This window comes from Canis lupus, chromosome 18, assembly GCF_003254725.2.
Source record: "Canis lupus dingo isolate Sandy chromosome 18, ASM325472v2, whole genome shotgun sequence".
Classification (NCBI taxonomy): Eukaryota; Metazoa; Chordata; class Mammalia; order Carnivora; family Canidae; genus Canis; species Canis lupus.
In genome coordinates this window covers 46,396,828-46,421,243 of record NC_064260.1, presented here as the reverse complement: position 1 = coordinate 46,421,243, position 24,416 = coordinate 46,396,828, and the positions used below count along the sequence as shown (strand labels likewise).

Genomic DNA, 24,416 nt, shown 5'->3' with positions numbered 1-24,416 from the left:
GCTGCCACGAGGTCTATGGGCCAGGGGTGCGGCACCAGAGGCTCCTGCCTGGCTACCTTCTTTGGCAGGACTTCTGATTCGGCACCCCCACACTCCCCCGTCCTCGCTGAGCACCGGCTGCATGCCCCGAATGCTGTTCATGTTCAGCCCGGCATGCTGTTCAGGCAGGGATAGTGCTCTCCTGGGGGTTGGAGTGGGGGGGGGGGGGCAGAAAACAGAAGGAGCCAGAGGAGGGAGAGGGAAGGCTACTGAGGGTGACCCCCAGGGAGGGTCCAAGGGGAGCGTCCACACAGAGTCGCTCCCAGGGCCCTCCTCAGCCACTGTGAGAAGTAGCTGCATGCAGTAGGTGCTCAGTACGGAATGGTTAAATGCCTAAGCCCCTGGAGGGGGGTTTGAGGAGGCAGGTGCCACCAGTTCCTCTTCCTCAAGTTCACAAGTCTGTTGAAGGGGTCCTTGGGGGCAGGACCACAGCCCTGCGGAGCTCAACTCTGCTGCCCCAGCCCCATGCGCACACTGTGCTCCCTGCTGGCCCACGGGGGCTCTGGTGGCCCCTCTGCCCCAGACGCTGGCCTGCCCGTGCCCATAGTCCAGGATGGCACCCGAGCAGTGGCCTCCAGCGGCTGGACGCAGAGTTGCCCTGGGCTCCCAGAGCAGACACAGACGCGCAGGCAGGGGTGCTAGGCAGGGCCCGGGATCGGGATTCCTCCCACGCGGGGACACGGAGATCCCCAGTTTGGGCAGCATACCAGGCCAAAGGCTGGGAGTCCCTCCGCTCGGAGTTGACCATGTCTCTCCCGCTCAGGGGCTCCGTGAGTGTTGCTCCGCAGAGTTGACTGGCTCTAATTGTGCCCAGCTTGGGGTGCAGGAGGCCTCGCCCTGGTGGGGCTCCCAGCGGGCAGACTGAGCTGGACCTTCCAGCCCCGCCCAGCCCCCTGCCCTTTCCCCTCCATTCACCGCCCCGCTCCTTTCCAAAGCACTGGGCTGGGTGCTGTGCATTTGCGTGTGCGTGAGTGTGCACGCATGTTATGGTGCACCCGGGGAGGCATGTATCACACCTATGTGCATGCATGGCACATACATGTGCATGTGTACCCGCACAAGCCCTTTCATGACCAGAGAGGGACTGGAGAGACCCTGCCCGCACCCCTAAGAAGGGGGAATAGGAGGAAAGATGCTCAACAGAGAAGCCAGCCCAGGACAGAGATGGGGCCAGGAGTCACCTGCTGGCAGGGTCCCACCTGCGGACCACACACCCGCACTCGGCCCTCCCTGTCCAGGACACAGAGTCCTGCCCGGCATCCCGTGGGTGAGTGGGGAGCTCCCCCAGTGTTTTCTCTGGTCTGAGAGGTTAGGTCATCTGACATCACTGCTCCAGTTCGGGGAGTTCCCAGACAGCTACCGCCCACAGGCAGCCTCTCCACATGCTTGCTGCTTGCCGGGGCCACTGGGACTGGCTTTGCACCTGGAGGTTCAGCTTCAGAAGGGTGTCGTGGCCATGCCGCAGGAACCCTTGGGTCCCCTCTTGTCCCCCTGCCAGCCTGTGAGCCTCACCCTCCTTCCACATGAATGACCTAGGGACCAGCCCTGAGAATCCAAAGTCCTGGTGATGAGGGTCCAAGGTAGCTGGAGCCTGGCAGGGCACCCCCACAGAAGCCCTGGATACAGTCCCTCGAGATGAAGTCGGTTTGGGATGTGAGGTCAGCTCCCAGCTGGCAGGGCCACCTGGTAATACCTTTGCTGGGAATTTGGACCAACTGCTTGCAAAATCAAGACCCGACTCTACGTTAGCCAGCCTGTCCAGCTGTTGTAAGGATGTGTGGTCTGGTGCCCTTTGGTGAAATCACCCCCAAAATATGCCCCCTCAGACACGCACCCTAATCCTTCACTTTCCTGTGGGAGCTGGTAGGGTGAAGTCAGGGGCTCTCTAAGCAGGTGGGGCCCTGGGAGGCACATGGCTGCCCAGCACCGCCGGGGGCCTGACATGCCCCACTTATGATGACCAAGACTTGGCCCTCACAGGGCACCCACCCAGAAGAGTGGCCCACGCCCACTCCACCTGGCCTCACTGACCGTGCTGGGGCAGCAGGTGGCTGCACTTGGGGAGCATCTGATACACTATCAGGCCCTTCCCGGCTGGACACATAGGTGGGTGCCCCTGGCCACGTGGAGAATGGAGGGCAGGAGTCCTGGAGTGGGTGGTCTATCCCCAACCCTTCAAGGCCTTGGGGTAGTTTCCTGGCCTGGGTCCTGTCCACTTGGCTGGTGCTGCTGGCTTGGCACTTCAGCCAACAGGCAGGCCCTCTGGGCCAGTCTCAGAGCCAGAGCCAGCCTGGGCCTCGGCCAAGAGTGGACTCGGAGAGGGCAGGTGTGCAGGTCAGGCCACGGGCTGGCAGGGAGGCCAGGATGTCACAGCCCAGAGCAAAATGGGGTGAACAAAGGAGGAAGAGTCAGGGATGAGTCAGCCAACATGCTGGTATTTATTGGGTGCCTACTGAGTTCCCAGCCTTGCTTGGCTACAGTGTGGGGGAAACCAGATGAGCGGAAGGCCAGGCCTCACTATGGGGGATCGTGATTTTGTCTGAGATACACAGACTGAGGAGAGAAAGGAGCCACACAGGAACCTCACAGGCTGTGCACAGTGCCCCCCCTCAGCCCCTCCCCACCCCACCCCCCACCCGCCCCGGCTACCCAGAGCCTGTGACAGAGCCATCCTCACTGGCAGGGCAGGTGGGCACCCTGAGGGCTGAGGCTGACTCATTTGTGTCTGTGAGTCCAGGTGCCTGAGGGGAGGTAGCAAATGGTGAGTGGGTGGCCAGAGGAAGGAGTGGATACATGGTGGGCGGGTGGATGGCTGGAGGGATGGGCAGATGGACGGATGGGTGGATGGCAGTTGGAGAGTGGATGCACTGAAGGGTTAGTGAGAAAGTGGATGGATGGATGGATGGTTGGATGGATGGATACACAGATGCATGAACCATGATGGTGGGGAGATGGATGGATGGACAGGTGGACAGACAGCTGGATGGACAGATGGATGGATGGATACGTGGATGGATGGAGATGGGTAGGTGAGTAGATGGACAGATGGATGGACGGATACTTGGATGGATGGATACACAGATACATGAAGCATGATGGGTGGGGAGATGGATGGATGGGCAGATGGACAGACGGACAGATGGATGGATATGTGGATGGAGGGGCCAGTGGTTGGATGGAGGTGGGGAGGTGGATGGATGGTGGGTAGATGGACCACCCCTCCCTCAGTTACTCACACAAATGTTACCTTTGCGATGAGGTCGCCCCTGACTCACCCTCAACCACCAGTTCTCCCCTGTTCTTTCCACAGCCGTTTAAATAATTTCTTTCTTTTATTTGGTTCTGATAGGTTTCATTGTTCATTGTCCATGTCTTGCCTGACGCCAAGGACGGTGTGGGCACATGGAGTTGCTCAATACTTGTGTTTGGTGACAGAAGGGGCGGAAGGGTGATGCAAGGCTGGGACGAGTGGGTGGGCGCCCTGGGGGGCCAAGAGGGTGGGGAGGGTGTCCACGGAGGCCTGCCTTTAGTAAGCCCTGCAGACCCCAGGGAAGGGAGAATTGTTTTCTTGGCCTCCTCAGGAGCCAAGAGGAAGGAGATGAGGGGGCAGCCGAGGCCTGGCAGGTGTACCCTGACCCTGATGCCCATCCCCTGGAGCTCCAGCTGCACCTGCAGGATGAGACCCGTGTGTCCATGTCTGTACACCCACAAGCACACATGCGCATGTACCCCAGTCCCTTCACCGCACACTCGCTCCCTGGGGCTTAGGGGCTCCAGGGAATCCGGGGACACCCACCTCTGGTCTGAACATGCTCTTGGCCCCACAGGCTCCGCAGGTGGTGGTATCAGCGTCCTCACCTCCTTCGGGTCCAGGCCCCTTGGTTGTTAAGGGAGGAGGGTTATCCCATAGCCTCACTGCCCCTCACACATGTACACATGCAGAGGAGACACGGTCAGAGCACACCAGCATGTGCGGGAGCCCCTTCCTTGGGCCAGCGCTTCCCTGGGCCTGGTGACACCTGCTCTGGATGGTCTGCGTGGAAGGGCCGCCCCACATGCTGGAGGAGACACTCCTTTGTTTGCAATTCTGGGTCTGAGGCTGAGCACCCCGGTGGGGTGGGGTGGGGGGGCGTGTCTCCTTCCTGCAGCTCCAGGAGGCTCCCGAGACTAGATGGCGGGAAGCAGAGGGCAGGAGCCTCAGCTGGACCCCCTCGGTGTCCATCCCTGCATCTGTGCCAGGTCGACGCCCCCTTCTAGGGTTCACAGCACCTGCAGGTGCTGCCCGTGAGGCCAGAGGCCAGAGGCCCTGCTGCCACCCTCTGTCCCTTCCTGGTCCTTGCTTCTGGGGACAAAGGCAACAGACAAGGATCCACCTGCCAGACACGAGATCCTGGGCTGAGATCCTGAAGGTCACTCAGGAGTGTGGTGGATGGGGCTGTGGGGATGCGGACCCCCAGGGCAGCTTTGCACCCATGGGTGCCGTGGTGGGACACGGCACCCATGGGTGGTGCTGGGGCTGGGTGGGGCTGCAGACCCAGGAGTAGTGGGGAGCCTGGGGGTCTGGGCTGCTCGGCAGGAGTGACCCTTAAACCCACTGAGCTCTTGGCCTCCCCTCTGGGCATTGGATCAGCCCAGTGGCTGTGGTTGGTGGCCCTGCCCTGAAGAACCTGCTCTGCCCTCTCCACCTGGGAGTGGCCAGAGGGGGCATCCCCCTGAGGACCAGGGTAGGCCCCTTCCTGTCCGAGGACCCCTGAGTCTGGACCTCATGCAGACCTGAGGCAGGCTTAGGGTCAGAGGAGACCCAGGGCTCTGCGGCTCCTGGCGTTCCTGCTACAGGACAAAGGAGCAAAGGTGGCCCATGGGCTGCCAATCTTCCCACAAATTAAACCCTGCAAGGCAGCCAGTGGGCAGGGGCAGGGCTGCCCACCTAGGGCCACAGGACAGCTGGAGCCCACTCTCGGCCTCCCTCCCAGGCCTTAGCTGTGCCTCTGTGGGTCTCTGAGGTCAGCCTACATTCTGGGTTGGGTCTGCTGTTCCAGGGACAGTGGCCTGGGGGCTGGTCCCCCTCCCTGCTGACATGGAAGTGTCACATGAGCGCACTCCCAGGCATCACACGCGGTGCTGGTCCCAGGGCAGCTGTAGCAAAGGTGAGGGAGGCCCGCTCACGCACACACACACACCCCTGCATGCTCCCTCGGTCACCCACTCGTTCATCTGTTCCCCCAACAGCTGTGGTATGAGCCTGGGAGGCACCAGTGGCCTCAGGGGCCGGCAGCTTCGAGGAGGAAGCAGACCAGCAGCAAACAAATACATGGAAAGTCGCTCCAGAGGGCCAGGTTCCCTGGAGAATAACTCCAGGAAGCCCAGAAGAGACCTGGGCAGGACCCCGGGCTGGTGGGGCAGGGGCGAGGGAGTCCAGATTCCTGGAGAGATGGGAGGTAGGGCAACGGGCGGGGCGGGGAGGGCAGGGCCACAGCTGGTTTGGGGTCTGTTGTGACAAGAGGGAGCCATGGATGGGTTGTAGGTGGGAGAGTAGCTGGGGGTGACTGGGGATGGGTGTCCAGGAGGCAGAGGTAGAGGGCGGGAGGGGAGCACGGGCAGGGAGGCCAAGGCTGCCCCACCCCACAGGCTGGAGAGTCTGGGGAGACCCCCTCACTCTGCACACGCCCCCGATACAGCAGGACCCACAGCGGGCCCAGGGCCCAGGCTGTCAGGCCCTCGGCCCCCGCCTGACCGGGGCTGCAGGCCGGCCCCCTGCACACAGCCTGCGCGGAAGCTGGTGCACAGGCTCAGGCCCCAGGGCCTGTGGTTCACGTACGGGGCCCTTATCTCCTGAGGGGCCTCAGCGAGCCCCTCTCCTCCCTGGGTGGGCGCCTGGTGAGGCTGCAGCTGTGCCCAAGCCCTGACCTGAGCCCTCGTGTCCAGGGGCAGAGCTGGCTTCCGCCACCCTGACCGCCTCCACGCACCCCGACTCCAGGCACAGTCCTGGGGCGCCCCCTGGTGGCCGATGGGCCAGACCAGAGACCCTGGGGTCCCAGAGGGCAGGGCCTGGATGCTGTCCCCACCCCTCCGAGGGTGTAGGGAATGAGGGGTCCCCGGGAGGTAGTCCGGGGGGAGGGGCTACTGAAGTGTCACCCAGGCTCTGCTTTCAGGTGTGACCCACAAGTTCCAGAAGCTGGACGGTTCAGGTGCCCATTTTCAGAGAAACTGATGCCCCAGAGTGGTTAAGGAGCCTGAAGGATGCTCAGGGCATGAGCCCAGGCCTCGGGTTGTGGACAGCACCGCCAGTCACGAACCCCGACACCCCATCCTGCCCCAGGTGGAGACAGTCGTGATGTGCTGCCTTCCCAGGACCACGCACTCTGGACACGGCTGTATTGGCCGTACACTCTGGTACCTTTGCTGCCAGGGCTGGAGATTCTGCCTCAGTTTCCCCAGTTGGGATTTGTGGGCTAGGATTTCTGGGGCTGGAGAGAAATGCAGTTATGTTGGGTGGGACACGGACCAGACTCAGCCCCTGGCCACACGTGGAGGGCGTGACGCCAGCAGGGTGGTCTCACAGCCACCCCTCGTGGGGTCACCTCCTGGAACTCGGCAACAAGCGTGCCTTGGGGGCCGTTGGGTCACCGGGGCTGGGAAAGCCTGGCCCTTGGCGCCTGGTGGCTTTGGCCACAGCAGGCCTGTGGGTCCCCCGTGACCAGATCAGGTGGTGGCTTCGTTGGTCATGGCATTGGCTGCCTGGGTGCAGGGGTGGTGGGCGGGGAGGGGGAGGAGCAGGGAGGTGGCTGCGGGCGCCCTGAGGGTGGGCAGCCTCCACTCTGCTCGCTGGCCAGCAGCTGCATGTCGGGGCGCCGGGGAGGAAGCGGGCAGGTAGGTGCCCTGGGCTGCCAGCCTCCGGTGGGAGCAGGAGCAGGGCGCCCCTCCCAGGTGGGTCGGGTAGGTGCTGCGGGAGGGGCTGGGCTCCGATCTGCAGCCCCGAGGGAATCCTGCCTCTCTGTGGGGGAGGCAGGGGCTTGGGGAAGGGGCCACCCCTCCGCCCCAGGCCCAGAGCTGGTGCTCAGGGTGGGTCCCAGCAGAGGGGTGGCTCCCCCAGGCCCTGGGTCCTGGACTTCGGGGCGGCATCTGCCCAAACAGCCAGCACAGGAGGTGGGGGCTTGGAGCCGGTGCCTGTCCTGGTGGGGGGAGGCTTGCCCGTAATGCCCTCTCCCCGATCCGCACCCCTTACCCCCATCCCAGGGGTCCCACATCCTCACGGGCGGACAGAGGGACCCGGCACTGACCGCTGGCCTGCAGAGCTCGCTGTGGGAATGGTCGGTGCCTTCTCATGGCTGCTCCCTTCCTGCATCTCAAGGAGGAAGCGAGGAGCCCAGAGAACCTGAGGGGCTTGCCCAGGGTCACCCAGCTGGGGTGAGGGGAGCAGGATGGGGCCCCTGGGGCCTGGCTGCCATTTCCCTGATGGCCTCTGAGATGGGGTGGCCATTTGTCCTCCCATGAGAGCCCCCGGTACCTTTGCTGCCAGGGCTGGAGATTTTTGCCTCAGTTTCCCCAGTCAGGATTTGTGGGCTAGGATTCCAACCAGGGCTCATATAGGACGCCCCCCAGCTTCCCCTCCAGGAACAAGGAGGGCATTGAAGACCAAGACACCTGCTCATGCAAATCCTGCTTGTTTGCATACCCTTCCCACTTAGTGGCCCCATTTGCCTGGCCTCTGGCGCCATGCCACCCCCAGTGCCCGGCACAACGCCCGGACACCCCCTCGGTCCCAGGCTGGAGTGTGGGGCGAGCGGTAGCGGCTGTGGTCCCAGGGATGACGAGGCTGGTGCTCCACACTCCTGCTCAGGACCACCTGTCCCGTCAGTGAGGAATTCCAGGGGCCGCCCACTGCCGTCCCCGCCAGGTCCCCGTCCCCGGCCTGGCCAGCCTGCGGCTCATGGAGCTTGAGCGTGTCACTGTTGTCCAGGCCCCAAACCCCCAAAGGCTCCCACTCCCTGGGCAGGGAGGCACATCCAGCCATGTCCCTCCTGCTCACAGGGCATGTGTCCAGAGGTGGCGAGTGATGACCCTACAGCTGGCATGACAGGTCCCTGGTGGGAGTGAGGGTCATTCCCAGACAGCAGCCCTGCAGTCCCTGTCCTGTCCCCACCACCCCCCAGCAGGGCATACGCACGCCCCACCTTGCCACCTGTACTTTGGGGTAGAACTTCCCCCAGGACCTCAGACTGTGACTCATCTGGAAATAGGGTCTTTGCAGGTGTCACTAGTTAATGTGAGGTCATGGTGGGTAGAGTAGGCCCTTATCCAGCGACCAGTGTCCCTGTGAGATGAGGGACATGTGGGCAGAGAGACACGTGAAAGACCACAGAAGGACGGAGGCAGAGGCTGGAGTCCCCTGGAGCCCCGGGAGCCAGAGGGGCAGACAGGACCCTCCCCGAAGCCTCTAGAGGGAGCGCAGCCCCGTGGCATGTGGCTTTCGGACTTCTGGCTCTGGAGCAGGGAGCAAAGGACGTCACCCGCCACCCTGCCTGGTCACAGCCCCCACTCACCCAGGGCCCAGACCCCAGCCTCCTATTAGAGGTTGCTAACCTCCTGGAAAGGGCCCAGGTTCCTGCTCTGGGGGTGGGAAGCCAGGAGGATTTGCATCACTCCCCGCCCCCCCAGGGCTGTCACTACCGAGTATCACCAGAGCCTCAGGAGGCACAGCCAGGCCTAGACGCAGGGTGGGATGGGGGGTGCTGGCTCTGGCCTGGGGTCTGGGGGTCACCAGCAAGGCTCTGGCCTCAGCTCCTTGCCTCTGCGTTGATGGCTGCAGGGTGTCCCGGGGGCCTAACCCGTGTCCCCACGGCCCATCTCCCAGTTGGGCTGTCACGGGGCCACGCCCTCTCGGAGGAGCGTGCGGAGGGCCTGCCTTGCTTCTTCCAGCTTCTGGGGTTCCCGCCTCTGCTGCGGGGTCACGTGGGCTTCTCCCCTTTCCTGATGAGGGCACCGGGCACTGCGTTAGGGGCCACCCAACGAGCTCATCTCAAATCCGTCTGCAGAGAGCTTGTGTCCACAGGAGGCCCCGCTCATGGGTGCCGGGGTCAGGACTTGGACGTGTCCTTCTAGGAGACACAGCGGGAATGGCCACAGGGATGCAGGTCCCTGTCGTCCTGTGGGGTCCTGCCCATCTCCGTCTGTCCCCTCTTGTGAACATGGGTGGCGCCTCCCTGAGAAACAGAGGGTGGCTTGATGGGGGAAGGGGATTTTACCAAAGGCTCTTCCCATCGGGGTTGGGGTGGGGGGCAGGGAGGCGGGGGGCACGGGGCCGGGGGGTGCCGTGGAGAAGCTGTGGACGCAGCTCAGTGGGAGGGGATCTGCCCACAGCCTGCCTGGACAGGTGGCCCTGGAGCCGAGGGCGGCCGGGACACAGGGCTTACCCGGGTGGGTGTCGAAGGGGCAAGGCTTCTTGAGGGCCCTGGAACCTAGGGCCCTTGGGCTCTGGGGAGACCCCTGCCCTGCAGGCTCACCCCTGCCCTGAGCATGCAAAGAGAACTGGCTGGAGCAGGGCAGCTGGGGGAGACCTGGGGCTGCTAGCAGCCAGGTGGGCCACTGGGACCCAGCTCCTCATCACCTGGGCTGGCTGTGGGCCCCCAGCCCTCGGTCCCTGGCGGGTGGGGTAGGGTGGGGCTGACGTGCCCAACCCGCCGGGGATAATCAGGGGCGCAGTGCTGGGCACCGAACCTGGCAGCTGGCCAGGGAGGGGCAGTAAACTTGATGGGAAGAGCCTGTGTGGGATGCCTCCCCCTACCCCAGGCCTCCTGGCAGGGGGGGCTGGTCTGTCTCCCCCATGCCCATGCAATCTTCCCCAGGCCCCCACGGTCCCCTGCACCTGAGCTGTGTGCACCTGCCCGACTGCCTCACCTGCCAGTCCCCTCTCTGCCCAGGCACACCCGGGATGCCCATCCCCATCCTGGGCCAGTGGGCGTGTGGGGCAGGGGGGCTGCATGTCTGGAAGCCCATGAGACTTTCTGGCTCTCTAGGACATCCCCCACCAAAGCCCCTGCAGGAGTGGTGACGGGAGTGGCCGGCTTGAGGTGCCCAGGGCGGGGTGAGTAGCAGGACCCGGAGGGAGCCAAGTAGAGCGGCCGGGATGCACCCACCTGGGGAGGGGAGGTGAAGGAGACTCCTGCACCTGCAGCCAGCTGCTGAAGGGGGCCGCGTGGACGTGGCTCAGGCAGGGCTAGCTGCTGGGGTGGGCACTGGGCAGACCCCGCGTCAGTGCCCCCCAATCCCCACCAGTGTGGCAGCAGGGGGAGCTCCCTCGGGAAGGCAGCCCTGGCCTCAGCACGTGGGTTCTGTCCCTGCAGAAAGGTCCTCATGCAGGATGCTGGGGGCACCTGTCCTGGCAGCCCCGCGGCTACTGCGGTCGGGTCGGGGCCCGGCCTGTGCCGGGGCGAGATCGAGTTTGGAGGGTCTGGGAAGAAGCATGGCAAGGTAAGCGGCTGCCCTCCCCGCGCCCCGTGCCCCTTGGCCACCACTGAGGGCTCGCTGCAACTCCTGTGCTCGCTTCCTGCCTCCCCTAACTCTGCGCACCCCCACCCAGTGTCTGCTCACTCTGGGGGTCATGTTCAGAGCCCCTAGGCCGGCAGAAGTTCGGAGCTGAGAGTGTCCTCTGCCCCCACAGGGCACATCCAGGACCCCTCCTCTGTCCACCCCTAACCCCCCATGGAAAGGGAAGCAAGGCTCAGACACGAGTCAGGGCCGCCCAGGTCACAGGGCAGGTCAAGGCAGGACCCATCTGAGCCCTGGCTTCCTGCTGCCACCTGCCCCTAGAAAGGGTTCAGCTTCTCTCCTAATGCTGGCAGCTCCCCGCCCCGCGCCCAGTGCCCCCCGGTGCCCCATGCCTGGCATGCCCCACCTTGCACCCTGAGGCCACTGCCCCCCATGCCCAGTGTCCCCCCACCCTGTACCCTGAGGCTACAGACCGTCCTACCCTGCAGTTTGTGAAGGTGCCCAGCAACGTGGCCCCCTCTGTGCTCTTTAACCTCCTCCTGGCTGAGTGGCACCTGCCAACTCCCAACCTGGTGGTGTCCCTGGTGGGTGAGGAGCGGTCGTTTGCCATGAAGTCCTGGCTGCGGGACGTGCTGCGCAAGGGGCTCGTGAAGGCGGCTCAGAGCACAGGTGAGGCCCCACCGGGGCCCCAGGACCCTGCCATGCCCCCTGGGGAGTGGAGCACCCGCCCGCTGACCCTGAAGCTCCCTGCAGTGGGAGCAGCTCCTAGGGAGGTGGGGGGGGGGCTGAGGTCCCCCAGGAGGTGCGGGCTCACCCCACTGGCCTCGGCCAGACACCCTGGGGGCGGCGGCTCTGTCTGCACCCGTGCCTGCAGTGGCCCCGTTGTCCTCTCCGCCTCCCTCCGGGCAGCGTCTGGCTGGACGGTCCTGGGGTCAGAACCCGAGCACCGGGCTTGTGTTGGGGCGGCCGAGCCAGCAGGAAGGCCAGGGCGGGACGTGGGGTTTCCCAGCCCCCTCACTGCAGCGGTGATCGTTGGACAGCAAAGGAAAAGCTGACATACCCCCCAGGCTGAGGGCCTCATGATTGGGAGAAACCCTCCCAGGCTCTGGTCCAGCTCAGACCACGGGACAGAGCAGTGGCCCACTGTCCAGGGTGGCCCCCGGGGCCCACTCCCAGCTGACACCCACAGGCCCGAGAGGTGCCGCGGCTCCACAGGCCTGGGGCCCCGGGCCTGCCAGCTGGGGGCAGTGGGACCTCGGGGACCTCGGGCACACAGAGCTCCCTGCCGCAGGGGCCTGGATCCTGACCAGCGGGCTCCGCGTGGGCCTCGCCCGCTACATTGGACAGGCGGTGCGCGACCACTCGCTGGCCAGCACGTCCACCAGAGCCCGAGTGGTGGCCATTGGCCTTGCCTCGCTGGGCCGCGTCCTGCACCGCCAGCTTCTAGACGATGCCCGGGTGAGCATCTGGGGCGAGGTGGACTCAGGAAACAGGGAGACTCACGGTCCCCAAGTGTCACCCACCCCAGGGTGGGAGGGAGGTTCCCCTGGGAAGCCACATACTCCTGGGGAGCAGCCTAGAAGGCTGACTGCAGCCCCCCACTGCTGCCTGCTGGATATTTGGCAAATAGATCCTGGGGGCCATCATATACCAGGGCTGTGGGGGACAGAGCAGCCCCTGCCTTGGGGGCTCATGGGCCTGGGAAGGGAGGCGGGCACCCTGAAGGGTTGGGATACTGAGGTGAAGCTGTGGCAGGGGAGCAGGGCAAGGGAGGGGGAGTGGAGGGAGCAGGGGGAGGGGAAGGAGGGAGGGGAGGGGGAGAGGAAGGGGGAGGGACAGAGGGGACAGAGGGCGGGGGAGAAAGAAGGAAAGGAAGCAGGAGGGAGGAGGGAAGGAAAGCCTAGGAGGAGAGAAAGAGGAAGAGAGAGGGGAGGGGGAGGAAGGAGAAAGCAGAGGAGGAGGGAGGAGGGGCAGACCCGCAGGCGGCCAGCAGGTGGCAGCATTGCCCAGGGTCCATTGCGGGGGTCAGTGGGTCTGGGCACAGAGCAAGGCCCTGCCCAGGACAGGTGCCGGGCATCCCCCGAGGCCTGACCCCTCCCCCAGTGGCCTCCACTCCCACCCCAGGGTCTGTCCGAGGCGGGGTGGTGAGCGAGGGGAGCTTCTACCCGCTCTGTCCCGAGGACCCACGCCCCCTGCCCCCCAGCCCCTGGGCCCCAGGCACAGCTGCGCCCCTCCCTCTCCCCCTCCCTCTTCCTGGGCTGGGGTGGGAACAGGCGGAGGGAGGAAGCCTGGCCCAGGCCTCACGCTGTGTTTGGGGTTGGGGGTTGTCCAGGAGCACAGCCCTGTCCACTACCCGGCGGACGAAGGCGGCAGCCAGGGCCCCCTCTGCTCCCTGGACAACAACCAGGCCCACTTCATCCTGGTGGAGCCTGGGCCCCCCGAGGAGGGGGACGGCCTGACCGAGCTGCGGCTGAGGCTGGAGAAGCACATCTCAGAGCAGAGAACCGGCTACGGGGGTGAGGCTTGCCCCAGGGAGGGGGCAGGGGTGTGTGGGGGTGGACAGGACCTCCAGGTGGGCAGAGGAGGGCCCTTGAGGCTGAAGGCACAGCACTGCCGGGTGCGGAGGCCAGGATGCTAAGGCCGTCAGGGCTGGGCAGCTGCCAGCGGGTTGGTGGGGGCACAGCCACATGGGAGAGTATCGCAGGTGTGTTTGCACAGGGACCCCCCTGCCCAGAGGCTCTTTCTGTGGGCTCAGGGCTTTGGAGAGAACATGGATTTGCAAGTTTTGAGAGGCCCATTTCCCAATACCGGCCACGAGGTACGCTGCCACCAGAGGGCAGTGTTACCTGAGGAATAGGCGCCACTGCTGCCAGGGGTGGGTTTGAAATCCAGATTTATTAAGAAATACCTGGTGTGAAACAAAAATTTATACACAAAACATATAATTGCTTATGATATTTATGAGCAATATAAAATATTTACTGAGTGTTCTTTTAAAATGAAAACACAACCAAAGCCATGTTTAAGCCACGTAGGTGGCGCGGGGCTCTGGGCTGCTGGAGCCTGGAGGGCCCCCACACCCCGACGTGTCCTTCAGATTCAATCAGGACGGGAGCCAGAGGGGACCAGCCAGGGGCCTGGTGGTCCTGGCCTCCCCAGCACCAGCCAGTTTCTCATTCGGAAGTCTCATTTCTGATTTATGGTTGGGGGATGAAACCGGCCAAGGCCCCTCCTTTACCTCCTTGGTTTGCCTCTGTGGGCCTCAGATGGTCTGCAGTGCGGCCAGTAGAGCTTCCTGATGTGAGGGGATAGATGGGGGGGACCTAAATGTGGCTGGTGTGGCCGAGGAGTTTAAGTAGCCGTGAGTGGCCGTCCTGGACAGCAGGGGTGGAACGGTGCCCTTGTCCCCAGGGGTAAGGGGCATGTGTATGCGATATGCAGCCTGGAGCGCACACGTCACTAGCAAAAGCCCCTGGACCAGCATCTGCCCAGAAAATGTGGTGGGTGGATAGTCTGAGGCCCGGGGGGCCCACAGGGAGGAGGCCAGGGTCCCCACTTGCCGGGCACCGGAGCAGACCTCACTGGTGCTCTGTCCGCAGGCACCAGCAGCATCGAGATCCCTGTCCTCTGTCTGCTGGTCAATGGTGACCCCAGCACCCTGGAGGTAGGGCAGGGGAGGGGGGGCCTGGCAGCAGCCCCCAATCTAACTATAGCTGCCTGCAGGGCCCTGCCCGGCCTGGGACGGGGCACCTCTGGCACGTGGGCATGTGGGCTCAGGAGGGCGCCCAAGCTGATGTGGGGTCCACTCTCCCCACCGTGCCGCCTCAGAGGATTTCCAGGGCCGTGGATCACGCTGCCCCGTGGCTGATCCTGGCGGGCTCGGGGGGCATCGCGGACGTGCTGGCTGCCCTGATGAACCAGCCACACCTCCTAGTGCCCCAGGTGGCTGAGAAGCAGTTTAAAGAGAAGTTTCCAGGCGAACATTTCTGCTGGGAGGACATCGTGCACTGGACGGAGCTGGTAGGAGCCTCCCAGGGCCTGCAGGGGCCGAAGGCCCTCCTCCCGGCCCTGTCCCCTCCTCCCGGGTGGGGCTGGCCCTGGGGGACACCCCTGCAGGTGCCTCTGTGCCCCTGCCCCATGCAGAAGGTGCCAGCTCCTCCCTCTCCCCACAAAGCCTCCCAGCTGGCTCTGCCTCAGGCCCTCGGAGCAAGCCCCCCGAGGGAAAGGGCTAGGGTGGCGCTGCCCGGGTGCGCTGGACAGTGAGCTGGCACACTTGCCAGGACCCGCCTCACACGCCATGTGCCCAGCTCGTGCCTCCCTCCATGTGGGGCTCGTGGCCTGTCCCCTGCCCCCAGGGCCACCTCAGGGCCTTTGTCCTGGTGTCCCAGCTGCAGAACATCACCGCCCACCCGCACCTGCTCACCGTGCATGACTTTGAGCAGGAGGGCTCCGAGGAGCTGGACACAGTCATCCTGAAGGCGCTGGTGAAAGGTGAGGGCCTGGGCGGAGGTGGGGTGGCCGGCCGCTGCTCCCCATGGCCCTGGGCTCTGTGCCTGGCCTGGGGCTGCTTCCCACACCCTGCCCTGTCATGGATCTAACCCTCCAGGGTCTGGCAGGTGAGGCAGGGCCACCGCCCAGGTGCAATGTCAGCAGCCGGGACCCCTGGCTCGGTGTCCCTCTGCTAAGTTTGCACGCACACGTGTGTGTGCATGAGTGCCAGGCCTATATGCATGCGTGTCTGTACATGCACCTGTGTGAGTGCCTGTGCCTCCCTATAGGCGTGCATGTGTCTGTGCACCTGTGTGAGTGCCTATGCCTATCTATGTGCGTGCACGTGTGGACGTACATTCACCTATGTAAGTGCCTGTGCCTATATGCGTGTACATGTGCACCTGTGAGTGCCTGTGCCTATGCGTGTGCTCGTGTGCGTGCGCCTGTGTGAATGCCTGTGTCTATATGTGTGTGCATGTGCATGAGCCTGTGTGATTGCCTCTATGTATATGCGTGAGTGCCTGTGCATGTATGTGTGTGTGCATGTGCGTGTGCATGTGTGAATGCCTGTCTATATGTGTATGCATGTGCATCTGTGAATGCCTGTGCCTATATGTGTGCACGTGTGTGTGCATGTACCCATGTAAGCGCCCATGCCTATATGTGTGTGCGTGCTCGTGTGCGTGTGCCTTTGTGAATGCCTGTGTCTATATGCATGTGCCTGTGTATGTGTGTGCCTGTGTGCAAAGCTCAGCACTTGCTTTTCCAGCCACACGCATAACTAGAACGACATATAGAGATGACATGCAAATCCGTAAAGGGTCCTGTGTTGGCAGGTTTTACCGTAATTTAAGAAACTATTTCGAGTGTTCAATCCGGTGGCTTTTAATATCCATTTGCGAGTTGTCAGCCACCCCACTGTCTAATCCGGATGGTGTTCATGGCCCCGGACAAAGGCAGCACCCGTCAGGCACCCTGGCATCCACCGACTTGCCTCTGGACAGACGGATGTGTCCGCATGGGGTCGGTCCTTCCATCACTGGGCAACAACATGCGTCCATCGGCTCCTTCCTCCCAGCCCGGTGTTTCTGAGGATCGCGCACACTGCAGCACCTGTGGGTGCCTCGTTCCTTTTTAAGGCTGAGGGATGCTCCACGCCAGGACCCGCATTTGTCTCTGTGTTCCTCTCTCGACCACGTGGGCTGTCCTTCTGTCCAGCTGTCACTCGATACCTTTTGCTCTTGTGCCAAGGGACTGACTTCGGGGGAGCCAGACAGACCCAGGCCCGGAGGGGCAGTTTGGGGCCGGGCCACCCTGGCGGGAGGGGAAGCTCATCCAGACAGACTGTCCACTCACTCCTGCTCTGCTCACCTGTCCCATCGGGGTCTCGGGGGCTGGCGCTCCTGCCAGGGTCCCCAGCACCGGCTCCTGGGAGTCTTGCGATGTCATGAGCCCCTCACTATTGTCCAGGGGGTGTGAAGCCGGCTGCCGTCCCCTAGCCAGGGGGACCGCCGCCTGTCCCATCGGGCCCGGTGCCCACCAGTCCTGATGGCCCCAGGTTCACCGTAACCTCCTCACCTCCCGCCCGCTCTGTGCAGCCTGCAAGAGCCACAGCCAGGAGGCACAAGACTACCTGGACGAGCTCAAGCTGGCTGTGGCCTGGGACCGCGTGGACATCGCCAAGAGCGAGATCTTCAACGGGGACGTGGAGTGGAAGGTGCCCACCCGCCGGGCAGCTCATGCCTCCAGGCCTCGCTTCTCGCTGACTCAGGGCGAGGACCGCACTGAGGGCCACTGGTGGGCCCTTCCCCGCTCGCTGTGCGGGTGACAGGGAGCCTAAGGCACCTGCTGGGGGCTCCTCACTCAGGCCTCCCAGGGGGATGGGCCTGCCCAGTGCCTGGGGCCTCGTGGCCGCTCAGAGGGACAGGCTGGGGCGCGGGAGCTGGGGGGCTCCCTGAGCACTGGCTCCCGCTCACTCTGCCCGTCTCCCCCACCTGGGCATGTCCCGTGGCGGCCCCAGTCCTGTGACCTGGAAGAGGTGATGATGGACGCGCTGGTGAGCAACAAGCCGGAGTTTGTGCGGCTCTTCGTGGACAACGGCGCTGACGTGGGGGACTTCCTGACGTACGGGCGGCTGCAGCAGCTCTATCGCGCCGCGCCCCCCAAGAGCCTGCTCTTCGACCTGCTGCAGCGCAAGCACGAGGAGGGCCGCCTGACGCTGGCCGGCCTGGGCACCCCGCAGGCCCGAGAGCCGCCCGTGGGCCTGCCCGCCTTCTCCCTGCACGAGGTCTCGCGTCTGCTCAAGGACTTCCTGCACGACGCCTGTCGCGGGCTCTACCAGGAGGTGAGTGTCCACTGGCGGGGAGGGCCGCAGCTGGGCCACCAGGAGACTGACGGGCCTGTCCTCCAGGAGCGGGGACCAGCCAGGCGGCCCGAGGGCCGGAAGTGGCCGCTGGATCTGAGCCGAAGGAGTGAGAACCCCTGGCGGGACCTGTTCCTCTGGGCCGTGCTGCAGAACCGCCACGAGATGGCCACTTACTTCTGGGCCATGGTGCGTTGGCCCCGGACTCCTGGGGGACCGGGCGGTGGGGGGGGAAGGCAGGTGGCCTCCTCAGACCCTGCCTCCTAGGGCCAGGAGGGGGTGGCCGCCGCTCTGGCCGCCTGCAAGATCCTCAGAGAGATGTCGCACCTGGAGACGGGGGCCGAGGTGACCCGCACCGTGAGCGAGGCCAAGTATGAGCAGCTGGCCCTGGGTGAGCCACTGGCCTGGCCCTCAGCCCACCAGACGCCCCTGTGGGTCTGTGGCTCCTCCTAGTGGGGAGGCGGACCCTAAAATTCCAGCATCGGACAGACGGGTAACTCCGACGTGGCCTTGGGCACACCCCGGGTCCTGCAGCCGGTCGGGCATTTGGGGTGACTGGCAGGGGAAGGAAGGGCCCCAGCAGGTCAGGCGGGGAGGCGGGTGCAGCCTGGGGCCGCGGCAGTGTGGGTGCCAGCGGCCGGTGCCCGGGCCAGGCCTCTTCTCCGAGTGCTACAGCAACAGCGAGGACCGCGCGTTCGCCCTGCTGGTGCGCAGGAACCGCTGCTGGAGCAGGACCACCTGTCTGCACTTGGCCACCGAGGCCGACACCAAGGCCTTCTTTGCCCACGACGGGGTGCAGGTGAGCCTCTGGCTTCGGGGAGGGCAGATAGGAGGCGCCCTGGTCATGCGGGGCAGGGGGCGCGGTGCGGGGGGCTCTACTCCTGGGAGGCGCCCGCCTGGCTTCCTTCTCCTTGCCCCTGGCCAGCCCCCTGTCTGCCTCCGGCCTCAGCACGGCCCTCCTGCGCCCCCAAACCCAGCCTCTCCCCGTAAAGGGGTCTTCCCCGCTGGGATGCCTGGGAGGCCAGCGGCTGTGCCTCTGCTTCAGGCTTTCCTGACCAGGATCTGGTGGGGGGACATGGCTTCGGGGACGCCCATCCTGCGGCTGCTGTGTGCCTTCCTCTGCCCGGCCCTCATCTACACCAACCTCATCACCTTCAGGTCTGTTGGGCGCAGGAGGCTGCCGGCTTGCCAGCCGCGGGGGGGCCCTGGGCTTCGCGGTGCCGGTGGTGGCGTGTGTCCATGGCTCCCGCATCCAGCATCTGTGCGGGCCCCGCTCAGCGCGCCCAGCGCTTCCTTGGGTGGCTGGTGCTTGGGGCTCCGCAGGCACCTCCAGCGCCCTTCCCGCGGGTGCCGAGGGTCCCCTGTGCTTGCAGTGAGGAGACTCCGCCGCGGACGGGCCCCCGGGACCTGCAAGAGCTGGACAGCCTGGACTCAGAGAAGAGCCTGCTCTACGGCCCGGGCAGCCGGTGAGGCCGTGGGGCAGGCAGGACGGGGGCCGCACCTGCTCCGGGGGGACCCCTGCCCCGCTTCACTGTCGGCTGTGCTGTCCTTGTGCTGCAGGCCGGAGGACTTGGCGGAGGCACCAGGGGCCAAGAGTGACCAAGGGCCTCGTGCTGCCTTCCTGCTCACGCGCTGGCGGATGTTCTGGGGCGCGCCCGTGACCGTGTTCCTGGGGAACGTGATCATGTACTTTGCGTTCCTCTTCCTGTTCACCTACGTCCTGCTGGTGGACTTCAGGCCGCCTCCTCAGGGGCCGTCTGGGCCCGAGGTCACCCTCTACTTCTGGGTCTTTACACTGGTGTTGGAAGAGATCCGGCAGGTCAGTGGAGGGCCCAGCTCAAGGAGCCCTGATCTCAGCTGAAGGCTGAGCCCTGATCCCCGCTCCAGGCTGAGCCCTGATCTCAGCTGAAGGCTGAGCCCTGATCCCTGCTCCAGGCTGAGCCCTGATCCCAGCTCCAGGCTGAGCCCTGATCCCTGCTCCAGGCTGAGCCTGATCTCAGCTCCAGGCTGAGCCATGATCTCAGCTGAAGGCTGAGCCCTGATCCCTGCTCCAGGCTGAGCCTGATCCCAGCTCCAGCCTGAGCCATGATCCCCACTGACCCCAGCCTGGGTTGGGCGGGGCTGGGCAGGGCAGGGCTGTCTCCCATGAGCCGTCAACGGACTGCCTGCCCCTCTGCCAGGGATTCTTCACAAATGAGGATACACATCTGGTGAAGAAGTTCACACTCTATGTGGAGGATAACTGGAACAAGTGTGACATGGTGGCCATCTTCCTGTTCATTGTCGGTGTCACCTGCAGGTCTGTGGGGCCCAGAGGCCTGACGGGGGACACCTCAGTTGGGCTAGTGGGCCGGGCCACCTGCACATGAAGCCGCAGAAGGCCTCAGAAATCCCAGCTTGTCTGGCCCCCATGCTGTGTGTCCTCACACAGGAGGAGGCTCCTTCTCGTCTGTGGGCACTAGCAGCCCATCCAACCCCCCACCCTCCCCCAGGATGGTGCCCTCAGTGTTTGAGGCGGGTCGCACAGTGCTCGCTGTTGACTTCATGGTGTTCACGCTCCGACTCATCCACATCTTTGCCATCCACAAGCAGCTGGGCCCCAAGATCATCATCGTGGAGCGCATGGTGAGCCCTTGCCGCACCTGGCCTGCCCTGGCCCCCGGCGGCTGGCGAGATGGCGCCCCCCAGCCCGATGACCACTGACACTCTCCTCTCTTCCCCTCCCCGCCCCCCGCCCCCGGGAGATGAAGGACGTCTTTTTCTTCCTCTTCTTCCTGAGCGTGTGGCTTGTGGCCTACGGCGTGACCACACAGGCCCTGCTGCACCCCCACGACGGCCGCCTGGAGTGGGTCTTCCGCCGCGTGCTCTACCGGCCCTACCTGCAGATCTTCGGGCAAATCCCACTGGACGAGATCGATGGTCAGCACACGGCCCCTGGGAGGGGCAGTGCCTCTGAGGCAGCTGGGAGTGGGACCTGAACTTCAGGGTACAGCCAGATGGGGTCCAGTTTAGTCTCCTTTTAGAACACCCAGACATGGGGCCTTTGGGAGGGGCCTTTTGGGGCCATGTGAGGCCCCAGCCAGGAGCTAGCCGAGATGGGGGTCTCTGCGGCCAGCCCCCAGGCCCTACAGCCCAGGGGCAGCTCCAGGCTGATCTTTGTTGGTCACAGGGCCCCCAGACTTTGGGCCCCAGGAGAGAAACTGAGGTGTGAGACTGCAAAGCAGGCAGGGGCCAGCCTCTGCTTTGGGATGGTCTGGACCAGGGGCTGCCCTGGTCCACCCCTCCCCGTCACAAGGCCAGCCCCACACCCCAGAGCCTCTGCCCTCCTGGAGGACCCTGCAGGACCGCAGGCCCACATCACCCACCCACCTGCCAGAGGCTCCGCATCAGGCCCTGTGCCCCCGAGGCCAGGCCCCTGTGCTGTGAGGCCGTTGCTGACAATACCCTTGCTGCTCCTGGGGACACAGCCCAGTGCGTGCCTTACCTACTGTGTGTGTGGCCTACCAGAGGGTGTATGTATCTCCAAGGCGGCCCTCATGTGGGCTGAAGCCAGTGGAGGTTCCAAGAATTTTCCAGGACCGTGGGTACAGTGGGGGTAGAGCTGCTCTGCCTCCAGAACCTGTGGCCCTAGGTGAGACTGCGGTCAGGAGGAGGGGAACATGGGACCAGTGCCCACAGGACTGACCATGGGCCTGGTGTGCTAGGACTGGGGTGTCCTAAGACAGGAACTTTCAGTGCTAAGCCAACTAATCCCCAGCCAGCCAGGACAGGTGGGCCACGCAGCCCGTGCCCTCAGAGCCTGGATGGCCTCAACCCTAGGACTAAGCTCTCAAGATCTAACAGTGTCATACAAGGTGTCCCCCCAATGCCACTTGTTTCAGAATCCCGTGTGAACTGCTCCCTGCACCCCCGACTGCACGAGGGCTCCCCGTCCTGCCCTAACCTCTACGCCAACTGGCTGGTCATCCTCCTGCTGGTCACCTTCCTGCTGGTCACCAACGTGCTGCTCATGAACCTGCTGATTGCCATGTTCAGGTGGCCCAAGCCCTGTTCTCCCTCTACTTGTGGGTGGTCCCGGTGGCCCCTGGGCCCCAGCCCTCCAGACCCGGGGCTGCAAGTGCCTCTCTGCCCCCAAGGGTCTGGGGCTTATGTGGGGAGAGGCCTGGAGGTAGGGTGTCACCCCAAACTGGCAGAGCTGGAGGAGGGTGATGCAGTGAAGGACAGGTGTGGGGAAGGGTTGCAGTGGGGGCCGGCTGCCAGGGCAGGTTTGCACTGGGAAGCCTGGGCTGTCCAGGAGAGCGGAGGGCAGAGTGAACCCCCTTCCATACACACCCCGCAAGCGAGATGAGCGGCCAGAGGCAATCACAGGAGAAGAGGTGGGGAGCTCTGTCCACGAGGACCCCACGGCCCCAGGAGCAGTCTGCGGCCGCAGAGGGACCAGGATGGGAGCACACGGGGTGCTTGTGTGTTCACCGCCGCCCACACGCCTGCCCCACAGCTACACATTCCAGGTCGTGCAGGGCAATGCCGACATGTTCTGGAAGTTCCAGCGCTACCACCTCATCGTGGAGTACCACGAGCGCCCCGCCCTGGCGCCACCCTTCATCCTCCTCAGCCACCTGAGCCTGGTGATCAAGAGGGTCTTCCAGAAGGGGGCTGAGCAGAAGCGGGTGCACCTGGGTGAGGCCACAGGGCAGGCCGCGTGCAGGGGGATGGGCGAGGTGCCAGGTGGGCAGAGGCCTGGGTCCCCTCCTCAGCCCCCAAGGCCCAGAGCAGCTGACACGGGCTGCGCCCCCTGCCCTCCCTCCACCTCATCCCCAGGGCCTGTGCACAGTAACCGGTAGGGCCGGGGGTGGGCCTCGCTGGTGCCAGGGCTCCTGGGGCCGGATACCCGCTGGGCACAGCCTGGGCTCCCCTGGCCCTGGGGCCCACCTGGCTCCAGCCAAGCCTGTGGCTATCCCGGCTTCCCAGAGAGAGACTTGCCGGAGCCCCTGGACCAGAAGATGGTCACCTGGGAGGCGGTCCAGAAAGAGAACTACCTGAGCAAGCTGGAGAAGCAGAGGAAGGACAGCAAGGAGGAGGTGCTACGAAAAACAGCCCACAGGTACACAGGGGCTTTACGGGCGCCCCGGAGCCCCCACCCCCTGGCCTGGAGACCGGGGACTGCGTCCCCCACCCCACAGGCCGCCAAGAGGGGCTGGCAAGGAGGGCGGGTGAGGTGCCTGCTGAGGGAGGGCCAGACCCCGAGTGGGGCGCCTGAGGTTGTGAGAGCCCCTCCGAGACCCCTGCCATCATCACTGCTGGGCGGCGGGCGGCTTAAAGCTGGCGTGGCCCTCCCTGCCAGTCACAGGTCCAGCCACAGGTCCGAGTGGGGGTGGCCGAAGCTGAGAGGGGCAGGGGGGCCCCTCCTTGCTCTGCGGCCTCCTGAACAAATTCCCCCCTGCCTCTGCCCCTGGGTCCCCCTAAAACGGTCTGTGCCCACTGTCCCATCAGGCCTGCGGCTCCTGCCTGCCCTCATCCCCTGCCCTCACTGGCAACCCCTTAGCCCATCACACTCCCAGGGAGGGCAGAAAGGCTCTGTACCCTGATCTGGGGATGACGGGCAAGGGCAGACCACTCCATGCAGAGAGGCCTCGGTGATCCCAAACCCACTCAAAGGGCCTGGGTGACCAGGGAAAGGGAGGATGGAGAGATTGCCCAAATGGAGAGCACCCCATGCCAACCAGCTTCTGCTACAGGGTGGACTCTGTAGCCCAGTACCTCGGGGGCCTGAGAGAGCAAGAAAAGCGCATCAAGCGTTTGGAGTCACAGGTAGGCAGGCCAACCTCATGCTCCTCTGACCTGGGGCCCTCACCCATAGCCCTGCACCCCAACTAACAGGTCCACAGTCAGGCTTGGACTCAGGAGGCAGTGTAGGGAGAGTCCCTGGGGGGTGCAGGAGCTGTACCTGCCCCCGTTAAGTGATCCCTCACTGTCCACACCTGCAGCCTTGCTCTCACGCCCATTCCCTCGAGTACAGACCCCAAAGGGGAGGGTCATAGGCTAGCAGGGGCCCCGGGGATTCCCTGGATGTTCTCCCTCCTCTAGATCAACTACTGTACGGTGCTCCTGTCCTCCATGGCCCCGAGCAGCACCTCCTGGAGTAAGTGTGTGTCCGGAGAAGACAGGGCTGCGGGAGGGGCACAGGCTTGCCTGGGGGCAGGCAGAAGCCTGTTAAGCTCTGCTGTGTCATCTGCCTTTCTGTTCCGCAAGGGGACTGGCCCAGGCCTCTGATGGCCCTTGGTGGGAGGTGGTCTTTAGGGTGGGGCAGGTGCCCTCTGCCAAAGCCCACCACCTCAGCCAGGCGTGACGCCGTGGCCACTCAGACTCCCTTCCCTGGGCCTACCCCCCTGGACACCCAGCAGCTAGGGGTCCTTCTTCCTCACCAGACTCCCAGAACTTCAAAGGTGGACACCAGCAGGCCTCTGCTGACCACAGAGGGGGTGCAGACAGCAGGAAGCACCCAGAGGCTGGCCGGCCGCTCTCAGACACCTGAGCTACTTGGACTCCTGGCACACAGGGCCCACCTCTCCCCGAGCCCCAGATCAGGATGGGCAGGCAGGGTCTTGGCCCTTAGCTGGCCATCCCAAGGCCCTATGGACACACCAACCTTCCCCTACCTCTAGTGCAGCCCTCAGTGGGATGTAGCTCTCAGCCTTGTCAAAAGAAACCACCCCTTGCCCTGCCGGGTACCCTCTCCACCTGGAAGCACGGTGGTGTATGGTAGGCCCTCCTCCAGACTGGTGGAACCTGTGGGCCCCTACCCAAAACTGCCCAGCTCAGGCCAAAGCACTTATCTGGTGGGCAAATTTTGGGGCCTGTACCTGTCTCCTATCAGACCCATGTTGCCTGTTAAAAGACTCATTTTTTTTTTTTTAAACACTAGCAGCTACAACTTCTGCTCTTTAGGACCTGGGGTCAGGGGTTTCCTACACACACTGGTTCCCACCCCTGCACACCCTCAACTGCTCACGTGGCAAATGCTATCCTGAGAAAA

At 64.3% G+C, this 24,416-nt stretch overlaps 1 protein-coding gene across 1 annotated transcript in view; it reads left to right on the top strand.

Annotated features, from left to right (window-relative positions):
- Positions 1-24,416, top strand: part of TRPM5 (transient receptor potential cation channel subfamily M member 5) — a 27,985-nt gene extending 3,569 nt beyond the window's left edge. The window contains exons 2-27 of the mRNA XM_049096304.1: positions 6,741-6,909; positions 7,276-7,349; positions 7,769-7,825; positions 10,383-10,509; positions 10,968-11,196; positions 11,717-11,985; positions 12,860-13,043; positions 14,127-14,191; positions 14,356-14,547; positions 14,916-15,018; positions 16,617-16,735; positions 17,039-17,569; positions 17,648-17,771; positions 18,034-18,179; positions 18,426-18,538; positions 18,754-18,846; positions 18,941-19,199; positions 19,561-19,679; positions 19,873-20,005; positions 20,125-20,299; positions 21,262-21,415; positions 21,879-22,060; positions 22,352-22,484; positions 23,119-23,191; positions 23,468-23,522; positions 23,809-24,416. Of these exons, the coding sequence (XP_048952261.1) occupies positions 6,741-6,909; positions 7,276-7,349; positions 7,769-7,825; positions 10,383-10,509; positions 10,968-11,196; positions 11,717-11,985; positions 12,860-13,043; positions 14,127-14,191; positions 14,356-14,547; positions 14,916-15,018; positions 16,617-16,735; positions 17,039-17,569; positions 17,648-17,771; positions 18,034-18,179; positions 18,426-18,538; positions 18,754-18,846; positions 18,941-19,199; positions 19,561-19,679; positions 19,873-20,005; positions 20,125-20,299; positions 21,262-21,415; positions 21,879-22,060; positions 22,352-22,484; positions 23,119-23,191; positions 23,468-23,522; positions 23,809-23,915 (3,985 nt within the window). The 3' untranslated portion in view covers positions 23,916-24,416. The remainder of the gene's footprint in view (positions 1-6,740; positions 6,910-7,275; positions 7,350-7,768; positions 7,826-10,382; positions 10,510-10,967; positions 11,197-11,716; positions 11,986-12,859; positions 13,044-14,126; positions 14,192-14,355; positions 14,548-14,915; positions 15,019-16,616; positions 16,736-17,038; positions 17,570-17,647; positions 17,772-18,033; positions 18,180-18,425; positions 18,539-18,753; positions 18,847-18,940; positions 19,200-19,560; positions 19,680-19,872; positions 20,006-20,124; positions 20,300-21,261; positions 21,416-21,878; positions 22,061-22,351; positions 22,485-23,118; positions 23,192-23,467; positions 23,523-23,808) is intronic.